General features: G+C 32.6%; 1 protein-coding gene across 1 annotated transcript in view; it reads left to right on the top strand.

Annotated features, from left to right (window-relative positions):
* Positions 1 to 8,343: 8,343 nt before the first annotated feature.
* Positions 8,344 to 23,950, top strand: part of LOC143249543 (cell adhesion molecule Dscam1-like) — a 78,456-nt gene continuing 62,849 nt past the window's right edge. Inside the window, exons 1-2 of the mRNA XM_076499569.1 lie at positions 8,344 to 8,914; positions 17,694 to 18,020. Of these exons, the coding sequence (XP_076355684.1) occupies positions 8,821 to 8,914; positions 17,694 to 18,020 (421 nt within the window). The 5' untranslated portion in view covers positions 8,344 to 8,820. The remainder of the gene's footprint in view (positions 8,915 to 17,693; positions 18,021 to 23,950) is intronic.

The following is a 23,950-nucleotide window of genomic DNA, read 5'->3' as shown; positions in this document are numbered from 1 at the left end:
TTATTTTAACTTAAATCAAGGTTTAAGTGTTGCTTTGAACATAAAACTAAGCAGTATTTGACTTAACAAATACTCTTTATAACTGTTGTTCTCTTAGCAAAACAGACACATTAGGAAAAGTTAATAAACCTGGAGACTTCTTCGTAACAATGATTTCAGTTCACCAATCCAACTGCTACATCTTCTGGATGGCGCAACGTTCTGTGAAATAACATTTTGTCAAGGATATAATTTTACGATAAGAAGGATTCAAGCCTGCGAATTTCCTTGACGGAAAGATGCCTTAACCACGTATAAGCTCTCACATCTCTCTATTCACCTATTATTTAGCAAGGATGGAATTTAGGAAGAGTCTTGAACTAAGCCAGTCAGCATTAAAGTTCAGGTTCCGAGTATTTCGACTTTTTTGAAAGTTTAGACGTTTTTATTATTGACATTAAAATATGTCTAGTTTAGTATACCTGCTATATTCCGTCCTTAATAAATAATGAAGTGAAAACTATATATAGAAGAAACTTGGCTTACTTGGCGTGGTCACTTTGAAAGTTAATATCCTCCAGGCTGACACAGCAGCATAGATGAGTCTTTCTCTTCTTATATTTCACTTCTTAAATATAATTCTAACATATTAAGGATACTTCATTATTATATCGACTCGGCATGGCCAAGCGTGTTAAGGCGTACGACTCGTAATCTGAGGGTCGCGGGTTCGCATCCCCGTCGCGCCAAACATGCTTGCCCTTTCAGCCGTGGGGGCGTTATAATGTGACGGTCAATCCCACTATTCGTTGGTAAAAGAGTAGCCCAAGAGTTGGCGGTGGGTGGTGATGACTAGCTGCCTTTCCTCTAGTCTTAGTGTAGTATATCATATTACGCTAGTTAAGATATTCCACATCCTTAGACTCGTTGTCTTACAAACGATCGATATAAATATTATTTGAGCTGTACATATTCGCATGCTGTAATTCAGTTGGCCTGATACACTCTATGAATGAGAGAAAAATAGACGCGGACTACAGATTAGATGGTACAAAGTTTACAACACAACAACTCTAAATACGCTCTGCTTCCAGTCATGGATGTATTATAAGAATGACAAGAATTTGTATTCAGTTCAAAGACCTGGATACTGCTGACTGCTTTCCTTCCTTCTGAAGAAATACTAATAAAAATGCCCAAGAAAATAGACATAGTCCAAATGTTTTTTCTGGGTTTTATTTTAAATTTTTTTCTTGTCGATTAAACTTACAAATTTAGGTTTATACTTTAAATTACAGCTCACATAATAATCTATACTTTCAATGTTCTAGATAGGGATAAGTAGGCTATACTCGAATGATTTTGATTACGAAATACAAATCACATGATAACTTCTGTTTTCATAAATTCGCGATGAAACGGCACGTTTTACAACTACGTTTAGACATCGGTCGACGTTTGTAGATCGTACAATGCCATCGAAAACTGGTCGCTTTAGGGAAAGGAACTCTCAGAAAGGGGATATAAAATTTTATGGGGGTATATCCCTTGTACACCACTGCATTGAAAAACAAAAGAAATGTAAATTAATTTGGAGCAGAAGGGGCCAACCAGGAAGAGAACCACAACATGTTTCACCTCAGCCGTGGTAGGCAAAGTGCAGCATCTTGTAACAGGTGAGACTCCACGAACATAAAGGTCAATGGCTAAAGCTATCCGTGACTTAGGTAACAAACAGTACGTGACATGACCAAGAAAAATTTGTATCTCGGAAAGAGACAGAAGTTTCATGAAGACAAGCTATTTCCACGATAAATATGTTCAACCGTAATTTATCGCGAGCAGCAACGATTATTCATGCTACTCCATACGAATATATTTTTCTGCGCGTTTTTTATATTTTCAGATAATACTATTTCCCGACAGGTATCAAATAGGTATATTCCTAAAAATACTAGTAATAACAGCAGGTGCGATCAAGAAATGAGGGAGGGGTATTCTGTGGTTGATAACTTGACCGAATTTTAAATTAGGTGATAAATAAACACGTTGGACATATTTTAATGACAGTGAGAACAATCTTTATTTAGACGCAACATAATGAAACAGAGTGCGTACCTGTGTAGATAAGTGAAGGACAGTTTACTCTAGGCAAGTGAATAGCCCGACGATTCTTTGTTGACCTAGTAACGGTAAAAACCATCCAGATGACCAAAGAAAGGGTGTCTACGTTTCATACGCCACCTTCCTTCTTTTTCAGTGGATGGCGTCGCCTCGTGAACTTTATTCCTTGGCAACATTAGCCAGTTATCTGTTGAAGCTGACGTCATACGTCAGCCAGAAAATGATATTCCAGTCGTAAGTAGTCTTACCTCAAGTTCAAAATATACTGAAATACTACTGCATGCAGAAGACGTCATCTAACATCAGAGATGACAAGAACAAAATAATATTATACACTTTTGACCTCTTGCTGTCGCCACGATAGTGCATAAACTTAATTATCAGTAATTTAAATAAATTATACTACTTCAGACGTTAGAAAGCATAGCATGCCTGCATACCATACATTCAGTCATTTATTTGAAATTTTAATAACATATACTTACGTTATATTCAACTTAAGGCATCTTATGTAACTGCGTTATAATACAGATTAAGTGATGTTTATAAACTATTCCATTTATGATCTCTTCAGTTTTAACTGTTATTATCATCTTCATCTGTGTAATCTTCTAGACATGGATTTCCAACAGGAGAACAAACGTATTGACAAAGGATATCGCACAAGTAACACTTACACTTCCTATTTCTGCAGACACATTTGCATTTAAATTTCAAAACGTTCAATAGAGCATCTGGTACAAGTGCGTTGGTAGTGTGTATTAGTGGAACAGTGCCTTATTTAATCTTCCAGTAGTTTTGTTGAGGTGGTTCTATTTGTAAAAACTGTATGCAGCTAAATAATAAATTGGTAGATTACTCTTTTTCAGATACTGATGAAACGCATCTGTGATTGAAAGGACTATCTTTCTGATTGACTTCTTTCTTTGACAACAGTTTATGTTGCAAGAAGTTCAAATTTGTGTGCTTCTGATGGCCGTATACAAAAGCAAAACAATTTTGTAAATAATAGCAAATACATAACGATGCTATCCCATCATTTCCATGCTGCACATGTGTTCTGGATGTTTCAGAACATTTTTATTCTTTTCCACTGAAAGAATTGGTTTATAACTCCTTTCAATGAATGAAAATAAGAAGGATTGGAGACATCTTATAGACGACTTCCTCAACTACTTTATTCTTATCATTCTGGTTGTTTCTAGTTAAACACATATCTAAACAAAGGGCTCTCTTGGCTGTGCCCACCATGGGTATCAAAACCTAATGTCTAACGTTTTAAGTCCGCAGACAAACTGCTCTACCACTGGAGGGCTACTTTATACATTCCAACTAGAAGTTTTCTGCTTTTTTCTTGTTTTTGAAGTGGAAATCATTAATATTCTCCAACACACAACTGTCTTTGCTGCTGCAACATAGTCGGAACTCCAAACAAAACGACTCTATCAGAACACAAAGATTCCATAGAATAATGAATCTGAAGGAAATAAGCCAGTCTCCATTTGAAGTGTTTCCAGATCTCTGACATTGCATTTAAATCTATTGATTACCATCAAAGTTTTCTTATAGTCTCTGAACGTCCTGCTGAAGAAACAGACTGATCTACCCAGTCTTTCACAAGAAAGTTTGCAATGTTTGTGCTTGCTCTTGGGGTTCGATGGTATCTTCTTTGTTTCCTTTGAAATAGAGCATTTATTATTGGATTACTGATTTCTTGCATCAGAATATTCCCATCTTTAATCTTTTACCAGTTCTTATTAAATCCTCAGCAACAATTACCATCAACAACAGCAATAATACTGACAACCATTACTGGGAATGACACTCAGTAATGTATCTAATAGTTCTCCAATCACATGACATTTATTTGTGTTTGTACATATAATATGCAGAAACATCATCAGGCCTTTGAGTAGCAAAGTCTTTCCTTGTATTACTTGTAGGTATTGCATAGCTAAATGTTTCTCCAGCCAGTTAAGAGTGGCATTTTTTTGCTGTTTTCTTCAATCTGCTATCTAGATTAAATCATGGTAATTAACGTCACTGGGACAATTGCAAGCAAGAACCATCTGCTTCTCTTGTTTGATCTGTCACACTGCTATTCCACTGAAAATCTTCTGAGTGTTGAGGTACTTATTTGCCTTTTGCTTCTGCTTTGACATAAGCAGTTTGTTAAGACTTACAAATGTTCTGAATTTCGGTTTTGAATATAGTCAAAGAATTCCTTTGTTTAATAAGTAATCTTTCATGTATGGATGTTCTCAACCGTTCTTGGCCATTCTTTCTAATGGAGCAGTAGTATTTTGTGACTTCTTCATTTTGAATAGTGAAGGGCTTAGCCATTCTGTCATTGAAAGCCTGAATGGTGTTAGTGATTGCTGTATCGTCTTCATTTATTCAGCTGTCAGATCTTTTTGTATGTCTTAGTCTGCTCTCCTGTATTTTTCATCACATTCAGCACTTTGAAAGAAATGGATAACATAGGGTCTGCTGTGTACTGTCATATAAATACGCGTTAAATGCTTCTTCATTAATGTATAAATGTTTGTATTTAACACATTATTTGTTTATTGAATGTTCAATCCCCAAATCTATCAGAAGGGAGTTAATAGTTTGTATTATGAGGTAGTGATTCGTGCTCACCACACAATGTATCACATACGTCAAGTCTGTCTCCCTTCAATAACGATTCTTTACAGACAGTCATAGTCCTGTGTTGAGCATACGTTTGATGACTAAGAAAATCGTCTGATAGGACTATCTCTGTAAATGTTTCAAACTACATCACATGATGTTTTTCTCATTTGATTTCCATGTAATGAAAAAGCAGTTGAGTCCAACCACTGATGTAATCATCCAAGAAGCAGAAGGTATCCAAGCTTATGTTTCCTTCTTCCTCAAACTCTCTCATCACTTCTTGCATTGATTGGCAAGTGGCCTAAAATTTAGTGTTGGATATACAAGACTGTTCAGTTCAGTTTAAGAGTTATTATTTAGTTTATATAGTAGTTTTAATGTTTAAAGATTATTTAGCTTTCATAAAAGAGAGTTAAAAATTAATTATTTTAAATACGATATTCGTGACAAGTTTCATTACTCAACTCTGTACAAGTAGAACGTTGTGAATGTAGTTTTATTGTACTAGGCTTTTGTAATACTGTTGACCTCATCTTACTCGAAGCGTCTTAGTTTACTCGTTATCTTTAATATTGTTGTTATTAGAGGAATAGGCATTTCTAAGCTTTTCTGTTGCGTGTTACAAATACGTACAAACACCGAGACGAAATAAAGTAATTCAGTGAAAGTAAAAGTGAAAAAAATGAAGATAGAATGCGTGATTGTGAGTTTAGTCATAACGTACGATTTACAAAGTGAGAGTTTCACAGTTTCTATTACAATGATAGATATAAAATTAATATGTCTTATCTAAAGGTGTTTCAAAGTAATTGAGCCTGTCTTTTTATACTTTAAAGGTAAAAAAAACAATATTTAAAGCTCTAAAAACAACTGTGGTGATACAACGAGTACATAAGTGAATTGATCACTGATTCTATTGTAATAAAAGAGTAGAGCCAATTGGATTCTAAAATAGCTGAACCAACTGTGTGGACTCTTGACGAAAAAGCGAATTATTTAAAGCTCTTGGTTCAACTGTGATAACCTACAGTGTAATTAATTTTTTTGTACCTACATTTGACTTGTTCTGAATATATTGTTTTAAAACAAGTGGATTGTGTGATGCCCGTTTATTTTTGAAATTTAATACCAAGAAGTCACAGACACCTGCTGTAAAGAATCCGTCCTTCTATAAAAGCTGACATTCAGTAATTATATTCTCGCTCACTTCTTTCATATATTTGGATATTTAAAAAAACCTTCAAGTATCAATGTGTCTTAGAAACAGTTACTATAAGGTTTTCTTCAGTTAAAACTTATTCCCATAGCTTCTGTCATAAGTTTGAACATTTTAATATTTGCATACTTTCAGCCATTATTTTGTAAAGCCTGACTTATGCTGACAGAAGAAAAGCCACAAATACCAGATTATGTGAGAATGTGTTTAAATCCACGCTTCACCAAGACATGACTAATGTTTGTAATGATGTTCAAATACGTGTGTACTCCATCTATTTCCAGAAAATCATTTTGAAATGTATTGCACCACTTTATCATTGGCACTTTGCAATGAATTGGTAGCATAAGTCTAATTTCACCAAATTGCCACAGTTACCCACTAAAAATACTTTATTACTGTGTATATAGCATTGATGGCTATGACTGATATTAGAATCCTTTGGCAGTGATCAATGATTGTTGCATAGAAAACAGCTCAACTTGGTACTTCCTAACTCTCTGCTCTCTGGATGTGGGGTTCAAACATCTTTAGAACATAATACAGAGATAAATTATAGTTTTATCTGTCTTTCTTGGTTTGGTGATGAGCTTAGCAGTTAAAGAACCAATCAAAATTTACTCTGCCAAGTATCCTAATTGCTTTCCTCCAAACTTGAGGCAAGGGAGTAGATCTCCGTGTTATGGATTTTTCTTCCCAACACGTCTCAAACAGTGTGACTTTGCTTCTTTAGGTCTTGATACAAAGTATATGTCACTTTTTTTTCTCAGTTTAGATCCATATTAACAAGATCATAATACTTCCCATCGGAGCTTTATGTTCTCTATTGAACTGATTGTAATTCTTCCAGGAATGATACTGAAATGGAAGAAGATAGAAGCTTTGGTCAACTTGCTCTCAGCCATCTGTGTATAGACTTGAATCAGCTTATCATAGCTAATGCAATGACAATGTTTATGGAATTATTTGCAATGTCTTTTAATTGATTAGTTTAATGAATGGTTTGGAGTTTTACTTTCACTCCTTAATGACCAAAAATCAGGGTTCTGAGTAATTAATTAATACCAACTCTTTGCTATTTCGTGGATGCTTGAATTTTATGGCTTTGGTTCTGTACTTCTCTGATTGCTCAAAGCGATTTTGAAGCTTCTAATACAAAACAATATGCTTTATAACAATTTTTATGATATATTGTTATTTATTTGATAACCTATCCTTTTCACTGTTTAATTTGTTATCCTGAGCACAATTTTGTGAATATTAGAGTCAACCCCAGTAGGTCAGCAGTACATTCCCAGAGTTACAATGCTAAAATCAAGAGTTCAAATCACTGCTATGAACAGAGCGCACATGGACCACTGAATAACTTTCAGCTAAAAGAACAGCAACAACCTTCTCAAATTAGCGGTTTATTTTATTATAATATCAAGTTCGGTAGAATTTAAGAAGACACTTACGTAAATGTCTTACTTATCAAAAATAACTTATTCTAACCATCAGAATACATACAAAATAACTCTTACCTGTGGATGAAATTATTAGAACTGTGCGTTAACAACAGTTTTAGTTACATTTTTATATTCTGTCTATAAAGTATAATACTTTATTATATTCACAGAAGATAAATGTTAATACCCCATCTCAGATTCTTGGGACGTGATGGTATGTTACTAAGAAGGACTCTCAGAGTGCAGAAATCCTCTATTAATGTGTGAAATTAACTAAATTTAGCAACTTTATATTCGCTTAAACCTAACACTTGTATCTAAAGTAACACACACTATTTGAAATTCAGTGAAACATGCTTCAGTTATTATGTTTGTAATGTTACATAATAAATAAACTAAGTAAAACAATATTAATTGGTAGTTTGTTTAAAATTCCTTGTGTAGTTGTAAATTAATGCAACAAATACACATGTTTAAAGACGATTTTGAGGATAATAAAGTAACCAATCAAGAAGCACATATTTATGGTTTTGAGTATGTTGTCTACTTACGTTATACCTGTCTCCATATATGTGTGTATATAAATATATTTTCTAATTTCTCTATATAGAACAAGATGCGCTTACTATGTTTTTCGTAATTCTACTACAAAAGAAAAGTAGTAGAATGTTTATTCTTCGAATGTCCAGCTTTACAATAACATAACAACTGTGTATGTTAGCGCGATAAGGCTAAAATACGTTGATTATATATGAATTCAAATGGGTTTATTTTTACATGAATGAATAAGTATTTGAAAATTAGAAATACAATTTTACTCAAATGTTTTACTTTAAAAGTTCAATAGAGGGCGCTAGATCTTTTAGAGAAAGAGGAAATTAATATATACGAAGGAAGTTTCCAGTTCAGCGTGAAGTCTAATACATCTCGTGAGGCACACTTGGACTAACCACTGCCCCGGTGTTGACGTTTCTTAATTGTTAAGCATTCATAGTATATATCTGAATGCGTATAAATAATATATAATAGTCAAAACTGTTTTAGTTCTCCTATGTTATAAAAAAGGAAACTTCTTTCTAGTGTATCTTTAAAGCAAGTTATATTTTAACAAGACTATTTATTTGCTAGCTTGTTAGAACAAACTTTCCTCAAAGAAAGACTTAAAGTTGGTATAGAGCTAGAAAAATATTCTAAAAGTGTTTTACAGCACTTGATTGTAAAAAAAAGAAGAGCCAAACCAAGTCCACTGTAGGATTACTCTGTGTTTTGTTTTCTAATTAACTAAAACCTCAAAATTTGTTTTTACGGAAAAAAAGGACATTTATATACTGTTCTTCAACGAAACCTTATAACAGTCTCGAACTATTTCGGTTCCAAAGGATTCAAACTATTGTTGTTTGGAAACTCGTTCTGTTCATGTTCCTCGGAATGAAACTACAAACTTTCTGGAAAGGCGTTAATTTACTTTCTGACACTTTCGTCGTTCTTGTTCAGATGTCAGTGATGACTGGTAAGTGAAGTTATCTTGTCATTTTTGAGTAATGCGAACACATTTCCTGAAAATAGTCTAAATTTACAAATTATTGCAGATAATCAACTAACCTTTAAACGTTTGGTTTATAACCAAACGTTTGATATATAAGGAATGGAATGGATATAAATTTGACCCACAGTGGCACGGCAGTACGTCTGCGGACTCACACTGCTAGAGATCGGGTCTCGATACCCATGGTGGGCAGAGCATAGATAGCCCATTCTGTAGCTTCATGCTTAATTCCAAATAATCAATCAATTAACCATATAAATTTAAAATTCTAAGTCTCTCCTTTTCTGCTGTATACTTTTTTATTGTTGTAGTTAGTTTCAGTAGTGAAACATTATTTAAATGCAACACACACATATGTATATATCGTTTTCTAGGTAAGCCCAATTTTGTTTGGAATCAAATATTACGGAAAAGTATGGATATTTACAAAAATATTATGTTAATCGATTAAATAAACAATGTAAAGTCTTACTAAGAAACTTCTGGAAAATGTTAAACCATGTATTTACCTTTTTAGAACACATTTCGAGTAGCTATTTTCCACCTGGGCCCGGCATGGCCAGGTGGTTAAGCACTCGACTTGTAATCTGAGGGTCGCAGGTTCGAATCCCCGTCACACCAAACATGCTCGTTCTTTTAGCCGTGGAAGCGTTGTACTGTGACAGTCAATCCCATTATTCGTTGGTAGAATGTAGCCCAAGAGTTGACAGTGGGTGGTGATGACTAGCTGCCTTCCTTCTAGTCTTACACTGCTAAATTAGGGACTGTTAGCAAAAACAAACAACAAAAAACAGGTAAGAGAGTAACAACAACAATTTCTGCTACCTATTTTTACGATAAATGAATACACCACTAGGTTACGTGATCGTCTTTCACTAGATGCGTGTATCTCCTGATTATTTATAACCTTTCCTCGAGAATAAAACGCACGCTAAGCCTCAGTCGTATCCCTTAAAATACGATGATTCTTTCACAATCTCTCAACAATTCTGCATGGTGACATGACTTGTGGATCTCTGAACATTTCTATGGGCTAACATGCTATATTACTTGAAAATTTATATGGCATAAACTTGTCCTCCAGCTTCACACAATTTTGGAAGTGTGTGAGGATCTGAGATGTCCTTACAAATTTGCGACCTTTTCTAAAAAATAACATTCTCTTAACACTTTAGCATTTCTATTAGATGTGGCATCTTCTAGTTTAATAAACACTTCTAAGTGATGGCATATGTTGTAATGTAGTTCATGAAAATTTATATGGAATGACGTTTCTTTCATATCAAACATTTCAATAGAATCATATGCATTTCAGATTTATTAAAGTTTTTATAAGATGGTATTTTTCCTACTTTACTGAATTTTCCTAGGCTACTGAACATATCTAGGTTTTGAGTTTTTCTATCCGAAAGATACTTATATCTATCGGAACATTTCTAATGAATGATATACCCTGAAATTACATGTTTTCTAGTTGCTAAAACACCTGTTTTACAATACTATGTTCTCTAGATTTCTGCTTGTGTTATTGGTATGACAATTCTAAGATTCTAAATGGTTATGTAAGACTATGCGCTCTTCAACTTCATGAATGTTCCTTAGAATAACATGACTTGTAGAATAATGAACTAGTCTGTACGATGAATCTAGTTTCTTGGATATTTCAATGTGATCAAATACCCTTTAAGTTTCTTGGAGCTCCTTTAATATAACACTTCCTCACCGTGCCTAAACTCTTTCATCAGATGATATGCTTCAATCCACATGTACATTTCTATGAGGTAACATTCTTTCTAGCTTCATGAAATGTTTGACGCACAATCTGGGTTTTCTACAAAGTAACATATCTCAAGCTACCTAAATAATTTTAAGGAATGGTTAGCTTCTGTGAAGCGACACAGTCTTCAACTCTTTGAGCATTTAATAAAACAACCTGGCTTTTATGTCTTGAATTTTGCATCCGACAGACTTGCCGTCTAATTTCTGAACCTTTCTTGCTGTTTGAATATTTTTAGAAGGTCACTCACTCGTTAGGAAATGATGGTGGAACATATTTGAATTTGAGCATGATTGAGGGCACCTTATTTGCTATGTTAACTATGAACATTAAGCCTAAAACTGGAACAAGAACTTTTCGTAATAGTTGTAAGTTTCTATGATCTTTACAAAGAAGTTATTCACTACTAAGTCAAAAGTGAAGGTTTGGCTGGCTAAGTCTCTAGGTTCTAAGCTTTCCTATTATATGCCATTTAAGTTTCTAAATGCCACTCTGATATTACACGCCTTTTGGGGTTCTGAATGTTTCTATTACACGACATCTTTTTTTAGTTTCTGGATATGCCCTCTAGAGTTCTCTCTAAAACTAGGTCTTCTAAGTTTTTGAACTTACAGTAAAATATCAGATCCTTAAATGCTTGAACTGTGCTTAATAAAGGCTCAACTAACGTTAGGCCTAAAACTAGTGGACTCCGATTTCGATGCCTGCGATTAGAATTTTTTAAATTATTATTTTGAAATAGAAATTTCTGATACATCAATTTATTACTTGGCATTAGTTTGTTTTCTTTAAGTTAGTTAACTGGAAATATAATCTAGCATTATTTAGGCCTATGATTTTGTATTTAAAGAAGTAATATTACAATAAAGATATGAATGTGACCGTGAATACGTTTCGGGTGTCTGCTACTTTACATAAGAAGAAATACATCATTATTTCCCGAATGTTTATAGAGATTACATACCCTCTACCTTTCCAGACATCCTACAGTAGGTTCACGATGACATCTACTTAATGTTCCTTATCTTTTTGTGTGTCCCCCGCTAGTACAGCGGTAAGTGTACTGGTTTACAACACTAAAATCAGTGGTTCGATTCCCCTTGGTGGGCTCTGTAGATAGCCCGATGTGACCTTGCTATATGAAAACACACACACACACATACATACATACATACATCAATTTGTGAAACGCATACTCTCGTATCCATAAAATATTGGATCTTGTCTTTATTAATTTGTGGCTCACAGCATGACACAGTTTTGAATAGTGTCAGTGTTAAAATACGACTACTCAAAACAACACATTCTTCAGTACTGTCTGCGTTAAAATGTTATTACCTTACTTATCAGTCTTGGATACTATTTGAGTTAAAATACGACTTCACAAAATAACATATTCTTCGCTATTGTGTGTGTGTATGTGTTAAAATGTGGTTACAAAATCATAACATAATCTTGGATATTAGCTGTTTGAACTTGGGGCTATATAATAATGATATAGACTTGTGTTATGTCCGTAAGGATAAACAGGTGTATCTGTCGACTTGAGTTCTGTTAACCATATAGTTTTTGTAAACAAAACAAAAGAACATTTATATTTATTTATAAATGTTACACAACACAGACAGAAATAGAATATAAATTTGATTCAGCCCCAATACCAACATCATATGAGGTTAGAATTTGTTTAAGAATTTGAAAACTGCAGATTTCTAACGTTCAGTGTCATTTTCCTTCGTTGTTGTTATATTTCTCAGCTGTGTGTAGGTTTTCCTATCCTTATTAAATCATTTTGTATAGTGCTGTTGTTTCAACACGTTCACACACATACTCTTGAAAGACAACACCAGAGAAACACTAGGGAACACACACTAGCCTCTCTCTTGCTCAACCCAATCACAGTAAACAACATTACCTGAATGGACATATCATGTTTCCAGTGGACGCGAACGCTGATAACGCTGCAGTTTCCTTGGTAACGAAGAAACACGATTACAGAAGGTAACACTGTTCTTTCCAATATAGAACCTAGCTCTATCACACTGTGAAATTGACACCCTGGAGACACCAATAAAAACCCATCTCCAGTTGTTTCATAACAGTTCGCAGGTTTTACTTTCAACTCTATGAATCCTTACGCTTCGAAAGAGGCGAAGAATAGTTTCATTTCTAAAACCCCATGTTCCGCTGCGTGGCGCAAACACTGATGTATAAGTTTACACTCGATTTTGTCGTTTTGTATAGCTGATTGACTAGCCGTCTTCAAAAACTCACCTAGTATCCGTTATGTGTGTAAAAATATTGGTCTTCAGCAAAAGCAAGATTTTATTTAGCAAATAAATAAATAAAACGATTTAAAAATGTTTAAAGAGTCTACACGAAAAATATAAATATGTTTATGTTAACTTCAGTTCACACTGTGAAATTCCATATTTCAACACACCCTTTAAACCAATAACATAACTACCTCAGGGAACTTTTATTTTTAATTTTAAAGCTATTCAGAGATTAGAGAGCGTATTAATCTAGTGAAAATGTTCTATTTCTAGCAATACTCAAACCCTAGTGAGAATTTTCATTTCTAGAATAGTTCAATGCTATAAAGAACACGTTTCTCGCTAATAATGCTCAGACATGATAAAGAGAGTATCCATCGCTAGTAATGCCTAAACATTACAGAGACCACAAACATTTTCAGAAATGCTATAGAGAACGTCGTTATTTATCTAGTAAAAGTAATTCGATGCATAACGTATAAATATATTATGTCTCTAATGTATATACTGGGTATTTTTCCTTGTTACAAAAACTTTGAAAGCGTTTTTAGCTCTTAAAAATATATTAAGTCAGTGAACTGGTAAAATACGCCCAGAGGTAATAAAGGTATCTGTGTCGTATAAAAATTAACAAAGCTGAACAGTTTACTATATCGTATATTTAGCTGTAAAAAAGTTGACAAACCTTGAAGAAACTTCTATGTATTTAGATGTCTCGATAGTAAATTTATCTCACCAAGAACTTAGAAATCCTAGTTCATCTTAACACCAACATATTCGTCATGTTCACTTTAAGAAGGACCTAAAGGACAAGTTCATCTTATCAGATACCTATAGAAGAAACTCATCTTATCAATGATATATAGAGTGTTTCCCTCATACCAGAGGCTTAAGGAACAAATTCGTTGTATCAGTAACCTAGATAGAAAGCTCATTTTATCATTGATGTATAGGGTGTTTTCGTCTTACAAAAGGCTTAAGGAGCAAGTTCGTGATACCAAAGGCCTAGCAGAAGAACACTCATCTTATTTGTAACTAGATGAAATATTCATCTTTTCACAGACCTGAATAGAACGTTCGTTTTATTTGTTACGTAGGGGAAATATTATTCATATCAGAGATCTCTAAAGGATCTCCATTTTATTAGAAGCCTAGAAGCAAATGTTTGCTTCATAGTGAAGCTCAGAAGCTAGAGTGCTTATTCATGCAGAAAACAAAATGTCATCTCTACAACACCCTCAGAGAGTATGATTAACATGTAAAAATGTTCAAATAAAGACACGATAATAACTTGAGGAACGCGTCTATTCCGTAAATATGAAAGGAATAAAAATAATAATCATTTAATTAAATGATATCATGTTCAAGGAAATAAAAGGCGTGATTAACTCAGAAATATTACCATACATTTTCTGAAAGAGTCGCTAGTCGTATCGAATTTTAAGAGTATTTGTCTGATATGAAAACTCAGAGACCAAGAAAGAGTGTTCACCTAATATGAAATTTCAGGGTCAGTCACAGTTACGCATATAAATTCAGAGACAATAAATATGTATAATAATGTAATGATGTTGATAAATTGCTTTGAATACACCATTATTCTGTACAAACGTTAAACACTTAGAAAGTGAGTTTATGCCATCAAATAAATCTGAGAGGGTGAAAAGCAGAATTAATTTAGTAAAAACATAACACACACGTCTGTGTAATTTTGTATACCAAACACAAGACTTCAAACACTTCACTGTGATATCTCTTCGTAATTTTACACTCCAAAAGTTATACAAATCGGCATAATTGACGTGGTAATTTTGTGTACCATCGTGCCCAAAGTGCAGCTCCGTTGATTGCGTTGTCACAGGTTTTCATAATTTTACATTCTCCTAAACACATTTCTGACAGTGTTGCTCTGTTATTTATTGCATAATCTCATATTCTCTTGAACACATTCAAATACAATGTCATGATATTTTTTCACGAAGAACAGATTCTCATATTATCGTATTCTTCTGAACAAATTCCTGGACAATGTTGTGATATTTCTTCATGATTTTCCATTCTTCTGATCAGATAGTTAGACAATGTCATAATATTTCTTTATAATCTTACATTTTTCTGAACAAGAACAGAAACTTAGACAATGTCGATAAAATCTTGGGTAACAAACTCCCTATAAACATAAATTAAATTCTAATATTGTGTTATGATATTTCTTAACACCTTGTAATAGCACATACAATAATAAATTTTATGTTGAGGTGCAGTCTCATATTGACAGCGCTTCGCACTCCGCAATCTTCGTTTATGCAGAGATGATATTTAATAATTTATGAAAGTAAGATTATTTATAAATATTTCAGTGATTTCATATTTTATTTATTAGAATGTTGAGATATATTTAAGACATATTACTCTTATTAACAAGTTCTAACTATACGGACAACATTTTAAAAAGGAAAGAATGAACGTGTACATGATATGAAGTTTGTTTGTTTTGAATTGCGCGCAAAGCTACACGAGGGCTACCTGCGCTAGCCGTCCCTAATTTAGCAGTTTAAGATTAGTCACCACCACCCACCGCCAACTTTGGGGCTACTCTTTTAGTAATGAACAGTGGGATTGACCGTATCATTATAACGCCCCCACGGTTGAAAGGGTGAACATGTTTGCTGCGACGGTGATTAGACTTGCGATCCTCAGATTACGAGGCGAACGCCTTAACCCACCTGGCCATGCCGGATCTTGGACAAAATCAGTTGATTGCATACTAACAAAAATAATCCGCAGGAAGAAATAATCTTTCTTTAAGTTAAAAACAGCAATAAATAAACGAAAAAGAATGTTAAAATAAACGTTTTAGGCTTAGGATAAAAACATTTTAGTCTGATTTTTATATGAACGATTTCTGCTATAATCTCATAAATAAATAGCATTGCATACAAATCAATCACCTAAGTGTTAAGATAAAAGGAAGCAAAAGCGTTAGTAAAGCTACCATGAAATAAGCATGTTATCTTCTTGTTCCTCGACATCTGAGAACGATGTTTCGAAAATTTTGGGTTTTTTCCTAAAGTTTTTGCTGAAATGGAAAATTTAATTTCAATCTAGCCTTGAGAATAAAAAAAAACTGCCGAATAATTAAAGTTCTCTTCAAACATGTTTTTAATAATAAACATAATAATGTAATTTCTTTATTAAGGAGACGTTGTGGAAAGTTTATCACTTTCAGTGAGCCGAGAATAGCAGGTGATTAGCATGCTCTAACTGTAATTTCAGGAATTCATGGTTCCTGACCCGTTGTCTACAGTTTTCCAACTAGTAGAAAAACGATATCTTCATAGTTCCATTTTAAATAATTAAATATAAATACATAACTGGTATGATCCTCATGTTTTATAAAATTAATAAATTTAGGACGAAAAACAATACTTCATAAAACATGTATTTTAAGGAATCAATATCTCACACCTTCAAAGACATTGTAACATAAGTAATAACAATTCTTATAATTTATTTTCTAAGCATATGCATATGTATGTGTGCATTATATATACTACATATTAAATAAAATAGAAATTTTTTTATTCAGTTTTGAATTTCGCGCAAAGCAAAGCGAGGTGTATCTCGCATTAGCTGTCCCTAATTTAGCAGTGTAAGACTAGAGAGAAGGCAGCTAGTCATCACCACCGGCAACTCTTTTTACCTGCGGCTAGTGGGATTGACCGTCACATTATAACGCCCCCACGGCTAAAAGGACGAACATGTTTGGTGTGAAGGGGATTCGAACCCGCGACCTTCAGACTACGAGTCGAACGCCTTAATCCATCTGGGCATACCAGGCCTAAATAAAAAATAAACACAATATTATTTAAGATAACGTATGTTTAACAAAAATCTACCTCTAAGTTCACTTATTATAAGGACTGAAAATAGCGCCTTAAACAATAACATTTAATAATTTTAGTAGTTATAAGACATTAGCATTTGGCCCATTACATTTTTAAACAAGTTCTTTAGGGATTTTCCAGAATTAAAAAAATTGTTTAATTCCATATTTCGGAGAGGGGGTAATAAACAAATAAGAGAGAGGAGAAGATCCAGTGAAGAAATGTCATGATTAGGAAAGACTGGGAAGTTATTTAAGCGTTTCTTTATGAAACTAAGAACTTAAAACTTATATAATATTACAATGTGATCTGTTAACTGTATTTTATTGCTAGGTTTATTAATAACAATACAAACATAGAGGTAGTACTTTATTTATCGGGCGGGTAATTTATTGAAAACAATAACCTACCCTGAAAATTATTCTCTTTCTGTATGTAGAACAAAGGGATAAAAACATATCAAAATATGAAATATTTAAACTAAAGATTAATCCCTTAAATATCGATAATATAAAGTTAAAAAAATACTGCCTGTGTTAAATACTTCACAAATCGAGCATTTATTGATCTTCGTTGTATCCTGTTGATTAGAAAAAACATTTGAAGGCGACAGTTACATCGTTTCTTATTGAAAATTTATACCTGTAAGTTATTATTCAGTAAATGGTCTCGGAGATTCAGTTATTTTTGTCTTTCTAAAAACAAAATATGAATCATTTAGTATTTTTAAATTTCTTTAAATGTTTCATTTAAGTTAATCAGAAATGATTAAAATGTTATATTTTATGACTGGTATTGTTTAGGACTCTACGCTTTCCTTGCCCCAGACCAATCAGGGCCACGTTTTGTTCACGAGCCGCCTTCTCTTGTGGAATTCGACAACAACACTGGGACAGTTATTCAATGTTCTGCTCGAGGCAATCCTAGTCCTCGTATTTCTTGGAATTTTCAAGATGGAAGACAGGTAAGAGATGTGCCTGGATTGCGTCACTTCCGGTCAGATGGGTCTATTTTTTTCCCGTCTTTTCGAAGCGAAGATTACAAGCAAGAAGTACACGACGCCACCTACAGATGTATTGCTTCAAACGTCGTGGGAACAATTAGAAGTAAAAATGTACAAGTAAAGGGAGGTATGAGACTTTTTTTGGATTAAAAACCATATATATTTATAAAGTATTATCTAATGGTTGAGAAATTATTTTATTTGGTTCAACATACGTGATACAAGCATAAAAGAGCCAGTCGCCAAAACATAGGTGAGAGGAAAAATACCTGTTAATTCATTTTTGTACACAGAAATGATTGGGAAATAATTTTACCTGGTACAACATTTATGTAATCATCTCCAGGCGCCTGAACACAAATGAAAGGGAAAAAATACATTTATATACACAGAAAAGAAAAAATAGAAATATTCTAGTCACACTTTAAATGATTCTCAGTAGCACAAAGGTACGTCGGCAGGCTTATAACGCTAGAAACCGGGTTTTGATAACCGTGGTGGGCAGAGCACAGATAACGCACTGTGTAGCTCTGAGCTTAACTACAAACAACTATACAAATACGTACACATGAATAAATTAGACACATGAGAGACTGGGAAGCTATATGCTTATTTTATTGATATGTTTATAATATGCGTGTAAGAAAGTCTCTTCTTGTGTCTGTGGGCTAGTGTACAATATGGACATGTACATGTAAGTATATTTCTGCACATTTGTCTATTTGGTTATCTATCTGTTATCACATCTATGCACGATAGTTAACTGAAGTTGCGAGCATACATAGGTGCTCAAATCCTTAATATCACTGAAGCTAAAATACTCATTCCCAGTGATAGGAAAATTTTAAATTCATTAACAAAAGTACCCATCCCCAATGACATGAAAAACTTAAATTAATCTAACAAAAGCACCCGTCACCAGTGATGGGAAAATTTTAAGTTAATCTATCAGTTTAAACTGTTTAATGAGCTTTAGAAAGGTTAACTGTGTTACATTCTCGGTTTCACTCAGAGCCAAATATCTGAATTACTTACACCGCTCACCGAGAAAAATAATTGTTGAGCATTTCAGACATGCTCAGAGCCGCTAGACAATAACATACGGTAAATCTACATTTTTGTTATTTTTTATGTCACATTGTGAAATTTAAATGGTAGTTTGATTACATTTAATTGGTAGTTTGATTAATTTCTAATAATTTAATGTAAAATATCGTGTTTGCCAAATTATATTTGGCATTATTATGTTTTATGATTGTTCTACTGTCATTTGAAAATTGAATGTGACGTTTGGCTTTGTGCACAGCTTTCGATCGAGAGAAAGACAAACGCTCGGACAGTCAGACACCACGTTTCACAATATATACATAAAATAAAACCTTTACCTATTACGTAGTGAGGTGGCTCGAAGGTAGTGACTGGTAAAGAAACAAAACAGGAACTGATATAATCATGCTAGACACATGATGTTGATAAAGTTACTAAAACTAAACCACTGCTTACAAAGCAACAAGCAAAACCTATAAACGACAGTCAATATTTCAGTCCCTGTAATGGCCACATTAACAACATTAAATTTATGATTTTGTGTTTTTTTATAAATTAAATTAAAATAAAATCACTTTACTTTTCATGCTTGATAAAAACAAGAATTCAATTATTTTTTTAGGTTCTTCCTTTTTATCTTTTCACTTTTAGATTGTATTTTCCGTATAAATGATGATACATGTTCTGGCCGGGTACAAGCCATCAACAAAACCAAAACTATATTTGTAGAACTATTTTTACACAGTTTCAAAGATATAATCGATATCAGACGCTATGAAACTAACCCCAGTCTTTCTGTGAAAATAAAAAAGAATATAATTTAAAAACTGAAAATCTGAACTGCTTTCTTTTCTCTCTCTCCTCCTACGTATGTACTTTTTGTCGCTAAATAATATTGTGATTCACCAACCAAATTCTCACATACATTATCCAGAGTGAATCGTGGCGAACAGCCCAATAAACGGCATCAAACTACATGTAACACAACAAATTTCTCGTCCTGCTTAAACAGTTTTTCCATACAACTGAAAATTAGTCTAACATTACAAAAGTTTAAAGTGGAAATGATTCGCTATGACTCACCAGTAGCATACGTGTGTTTCTATAAATATATATACATATATATTTATGTGTGTGTGTATTTTGTTTTTTGTTTCTACTTAAAACAAACTAGACATTTCTCGAACGTATCATCTCTTCAGAATCAGCAATACATATTACGTGTGATGTAATCGACCAGCAGTCTGGCTACATTTCGAACTCTAAGAATGGATTTGAAGACACAATTATTGTGGCTTGAACTATGATGTGGGGTTTTTCACGTATCTATCTAGATTCCATTTTCATCTGAGATTGGTGAACTGAGAAGAGTTAAATAAAATCGGGGAGATTTAAAAATTCTGTGAGAAGCTATCACTCTATCGGAATGTTACAGAAAGCTTGCTGATATTAAAGCTACATTCACGTTGGAATGGAAAGAATTTTGTTATTAGTTCTGTCTCACTACTCAACAGAAGCAAAGAAATATGGCATCTGCTAGTTAATAAGAAATTATACATAAAATATAAATCATTTACCCTCTGAAAATATGTGTGTTTTTTTTTATCGAAACGTCTGCATATACGACTGGCGTAGAATGAGCAAACTACGTGTCCATCTCTATCATTTTCTAAAATCTTTGACATGTGAAATATTCATTTAATTTTTGTTTATAAAAAAGTCTGAATTTTAATTAGCGAAATTTATCAAAACTCTTAAAATGAATATTGGGAACTGTAAAAACTAAACATTTAAATGTGTAATGTTCATAATGTGCTGTTAATGATTTTCACATATATTTATCTAACAGAATTCAATTTATATTTCTTTTCCATGCTTTATAATAACGAATATACTGCTTATAAATGTAGTTGGATAAACCAATGGTCTTCTGCGTAATATAATATTGATAGTACAATGTTTATATCGGAAATCAAATTTTCATGGCCTGGCTGAACAAAGCTATCGTTTCCCGAAATACAAATCGTATCTGATCTCATTTTGTTTTCCAAGGTAGACAATATCAAGTGCTCTCCAGAGACCCCTACGAGCCAGATAACGTAGAGGGAAAAGATATTTATTACGCAGTAAATACAAACCGAGGAAAATATTCCCAGATAACATGGATAATATTCGTCGGCTTCCTATGAAAAAATATTTCTGTCAAAAAATGATATCAAGGAACAATTTTATGAAACATTAAACATGATATACGTGTGTTTTACATCACGGTGGGTAAGAATTAAAACAGCTTTTGCAATATTCCAGTCTTAGTATTTTAAACTACCTTCTGGATATTATTTTAGGTTCCATTGTAATATCTAGAGCTTCGTTTGAGATTCTTTCCTCTGAAAAATTTTAATGGTTAAATTTTTTTCTAGGTACAGATTTATAATTATTGAATAAAACCAAAATTTATGCATTATTGAAAAGTGTATATTTAAAACAAATGTTGTTTTTTATTTCTTCAGAACATAGTTTGTTCTTACTTAAGCAAAATCTATCTTTTCAAAATTTTATTTTTTAACTTTTATGTTTTCGGTAATACAAATTTCTTTCATCATTTATCTATTTTCCTTCTACTTACTAACATTATCTAAATTCGTTGAAAACCTTATTCATACAGTTTCTTTTTTAACTTATTTTTGTTCGATCCTTCTCTATTAATAATTTTATCCTTTACATTGTTCCTTTCAACTCTTTCATTCTTTAATATTTTTATGTCACTATTTCTTTTTTTTACTTATTAACAATGTATGGAACGATATTAGCAACAACTTTATTCGACGAGAATCTAAGTTTAATGGTGAACAGGAGAACGATGGCAGCAGCAACAAATGTTTAAAACGTGTGTGCACAGTAACAAAAATTTAATTCTTGAGTGTTTCGAAATGTCCATATTCAATCTTCATCAAGCTATATTGAACAGAGCAAAATATTACGTACACATATTTAAAACGTTCAAACAATTTATAAAGAGTAATCAAAATACAGAATAAAAAATAAGGTCAATTAAAAAATATATAAACGAATAATGTGATTGTATTTCAAAAATACTGGCTCACTAGAACAGAAGCAAGACAGGTCTCTTTATAAAATCTCGTGCTATACGGCTGGATACAGTAATAAACTCATGTACTTTGCGACATTGCAATTTATACAATGCTAGCTAGACACGGCTAAAAGGTCCATAAAATAAAAATAATAAATATATACAGATGTATAATGTTATGAAATTTATGGTTTTATATTGTAATTTGTAGTCATTTCAGAACGCAAAAGCATAATTTATATCTATTTCCTACTTTTCATGGTGTTTACTAGGTCAATTAAATAGATCAACCCCATTCAAAGGTACAACAGTGAAGATATCAAATAAAATATAAATTTTCCAAAAAAAGAATTTAATAATTACCTGGATGTTATTAGATTGTTATAAAAATTTGGGATGTAAAATTTTGCAGTTTTATGATGCATGAAAATATTTTTAATCTTAAAATCAAAATTATTTTATATGTTGGATGTCAACATTTAAAAAAAAGTGCATGAGCAAATCATTACTTAAAAAAATCTTAAAACTTAATTTTTAAAAAAATTTGATAGTTTGTTTTCGAAAGCCTTGTGTTTGACGATAATCTGCCAAATGTTGTGACGATATACATACTGTATTAAACGTCATAGTATGAAAACTATAGGAAGCACAAAATGGTTACGAGCTCGGTCCTAGGGACCAATCTCGAAGTAAAAGAAGTATGATGATTAGTAGGACAACAGCAACAACAACAGCAACAACAACAACAACAACAAACATTTAAGATATGGCAGCACAGTGACAAACATTTTGTTCTTGAACATTTTGGAATGCACATATTCCATTTCCAGCAAAGTAATACGTATAAACATTTTAAAAAGTTCAAACGTTTTATAAAGAGTTATTGAAATTCAGAATAAAACAATAAAATTAATTATAAAAATATAAACAAAAAAGAATAGAATAATTCAACATTTGCAACAATATTATTTATATTATTCAGAACAGACTTAATAGTATCAAAAGTGTGTCATTATTTAAAGTTGGGAGCTCATTCATCGAATATAAGCTTTCATTAATTAAAAGTTCAGTACTGGATGATTCACATAAAATGACTTTGAAATTTGGAATGAAGATGGAATGGTCGTTCTTATCATTATGTGTGTAAATTACGGAATTTGGAGGATTTGATCGTTTTTTACCAATTCTGCTTGATACTCCTTGATACAAATGTAATTGGCATATAGTATATTCATTACAGCCACCACATGTCTATTTATACATTATTCTGAAACACATAGGGTAGGTAATTTGTCTTTAGATCTAGATAGATTTTGTATTTTGAAAATTGATTTGAATATTCATAAAAACGATCAAATACTCTCAATTTCGTAATTTGAACATTAATGAAAGGAATGACCATTCCATCTTCATTGTGAATTTCAAAGTCATTTTATCGGAATCATCCAGTACTGAACTTTTAATTTAAAAAAAGCTTATCTACTATAAATGATCTCCCAGCTTTAAATAATAACACACTTTCGATACAATTAAGTCTGTTCTGAATAACTTATAAATAATATTATTACAATTGTCGCATTATCTATCCTATTCTTTCTTGTTTATATTTCTATAATTGTTTTCATTGTTTTATTCAGCAATGTAATACGTATAAAAACTTTATTAAGTTCAAACATTTTATAAAGAGCTATTGAAATTCCGAAATGTTGGAGAATAAAATGTTTGTCACTGTTGCTCCAGGTCTCAAATGTTCGTCGTTGTTATTGTTGTTCTTCTAATCATCATAAAATTATATTCAATTATTTTTATTTTTTCTTGGATCGTACATTGCCTGTTTCTTTCATATTTCTTTTATGAATATATTACATGTTGCAATACTTTAAATTCGTCACTTTTGATCATTGTTTCGTTCTTGTTGA

This window comes from Tachypleus tridentatus, chromosome 4 (assembly GCF_004210375.1).
Source record: "Tachypleus tridentatus isolate NWPU-2018 chromosome 4, ASM421037v1, whole genome shotgun sequence".
Classification (NCBI taxonomy): Eukaryota; Metazoa; Arthropoda; class Merostomata; order Xiphosura; family Limulidae; genus Tachypleus; species Tachypleus tridentatus.
Note: the sequence above shows the minus strand (reverse complement) of the source record. Positions and strands in the feature narration are given on the sequence as shown.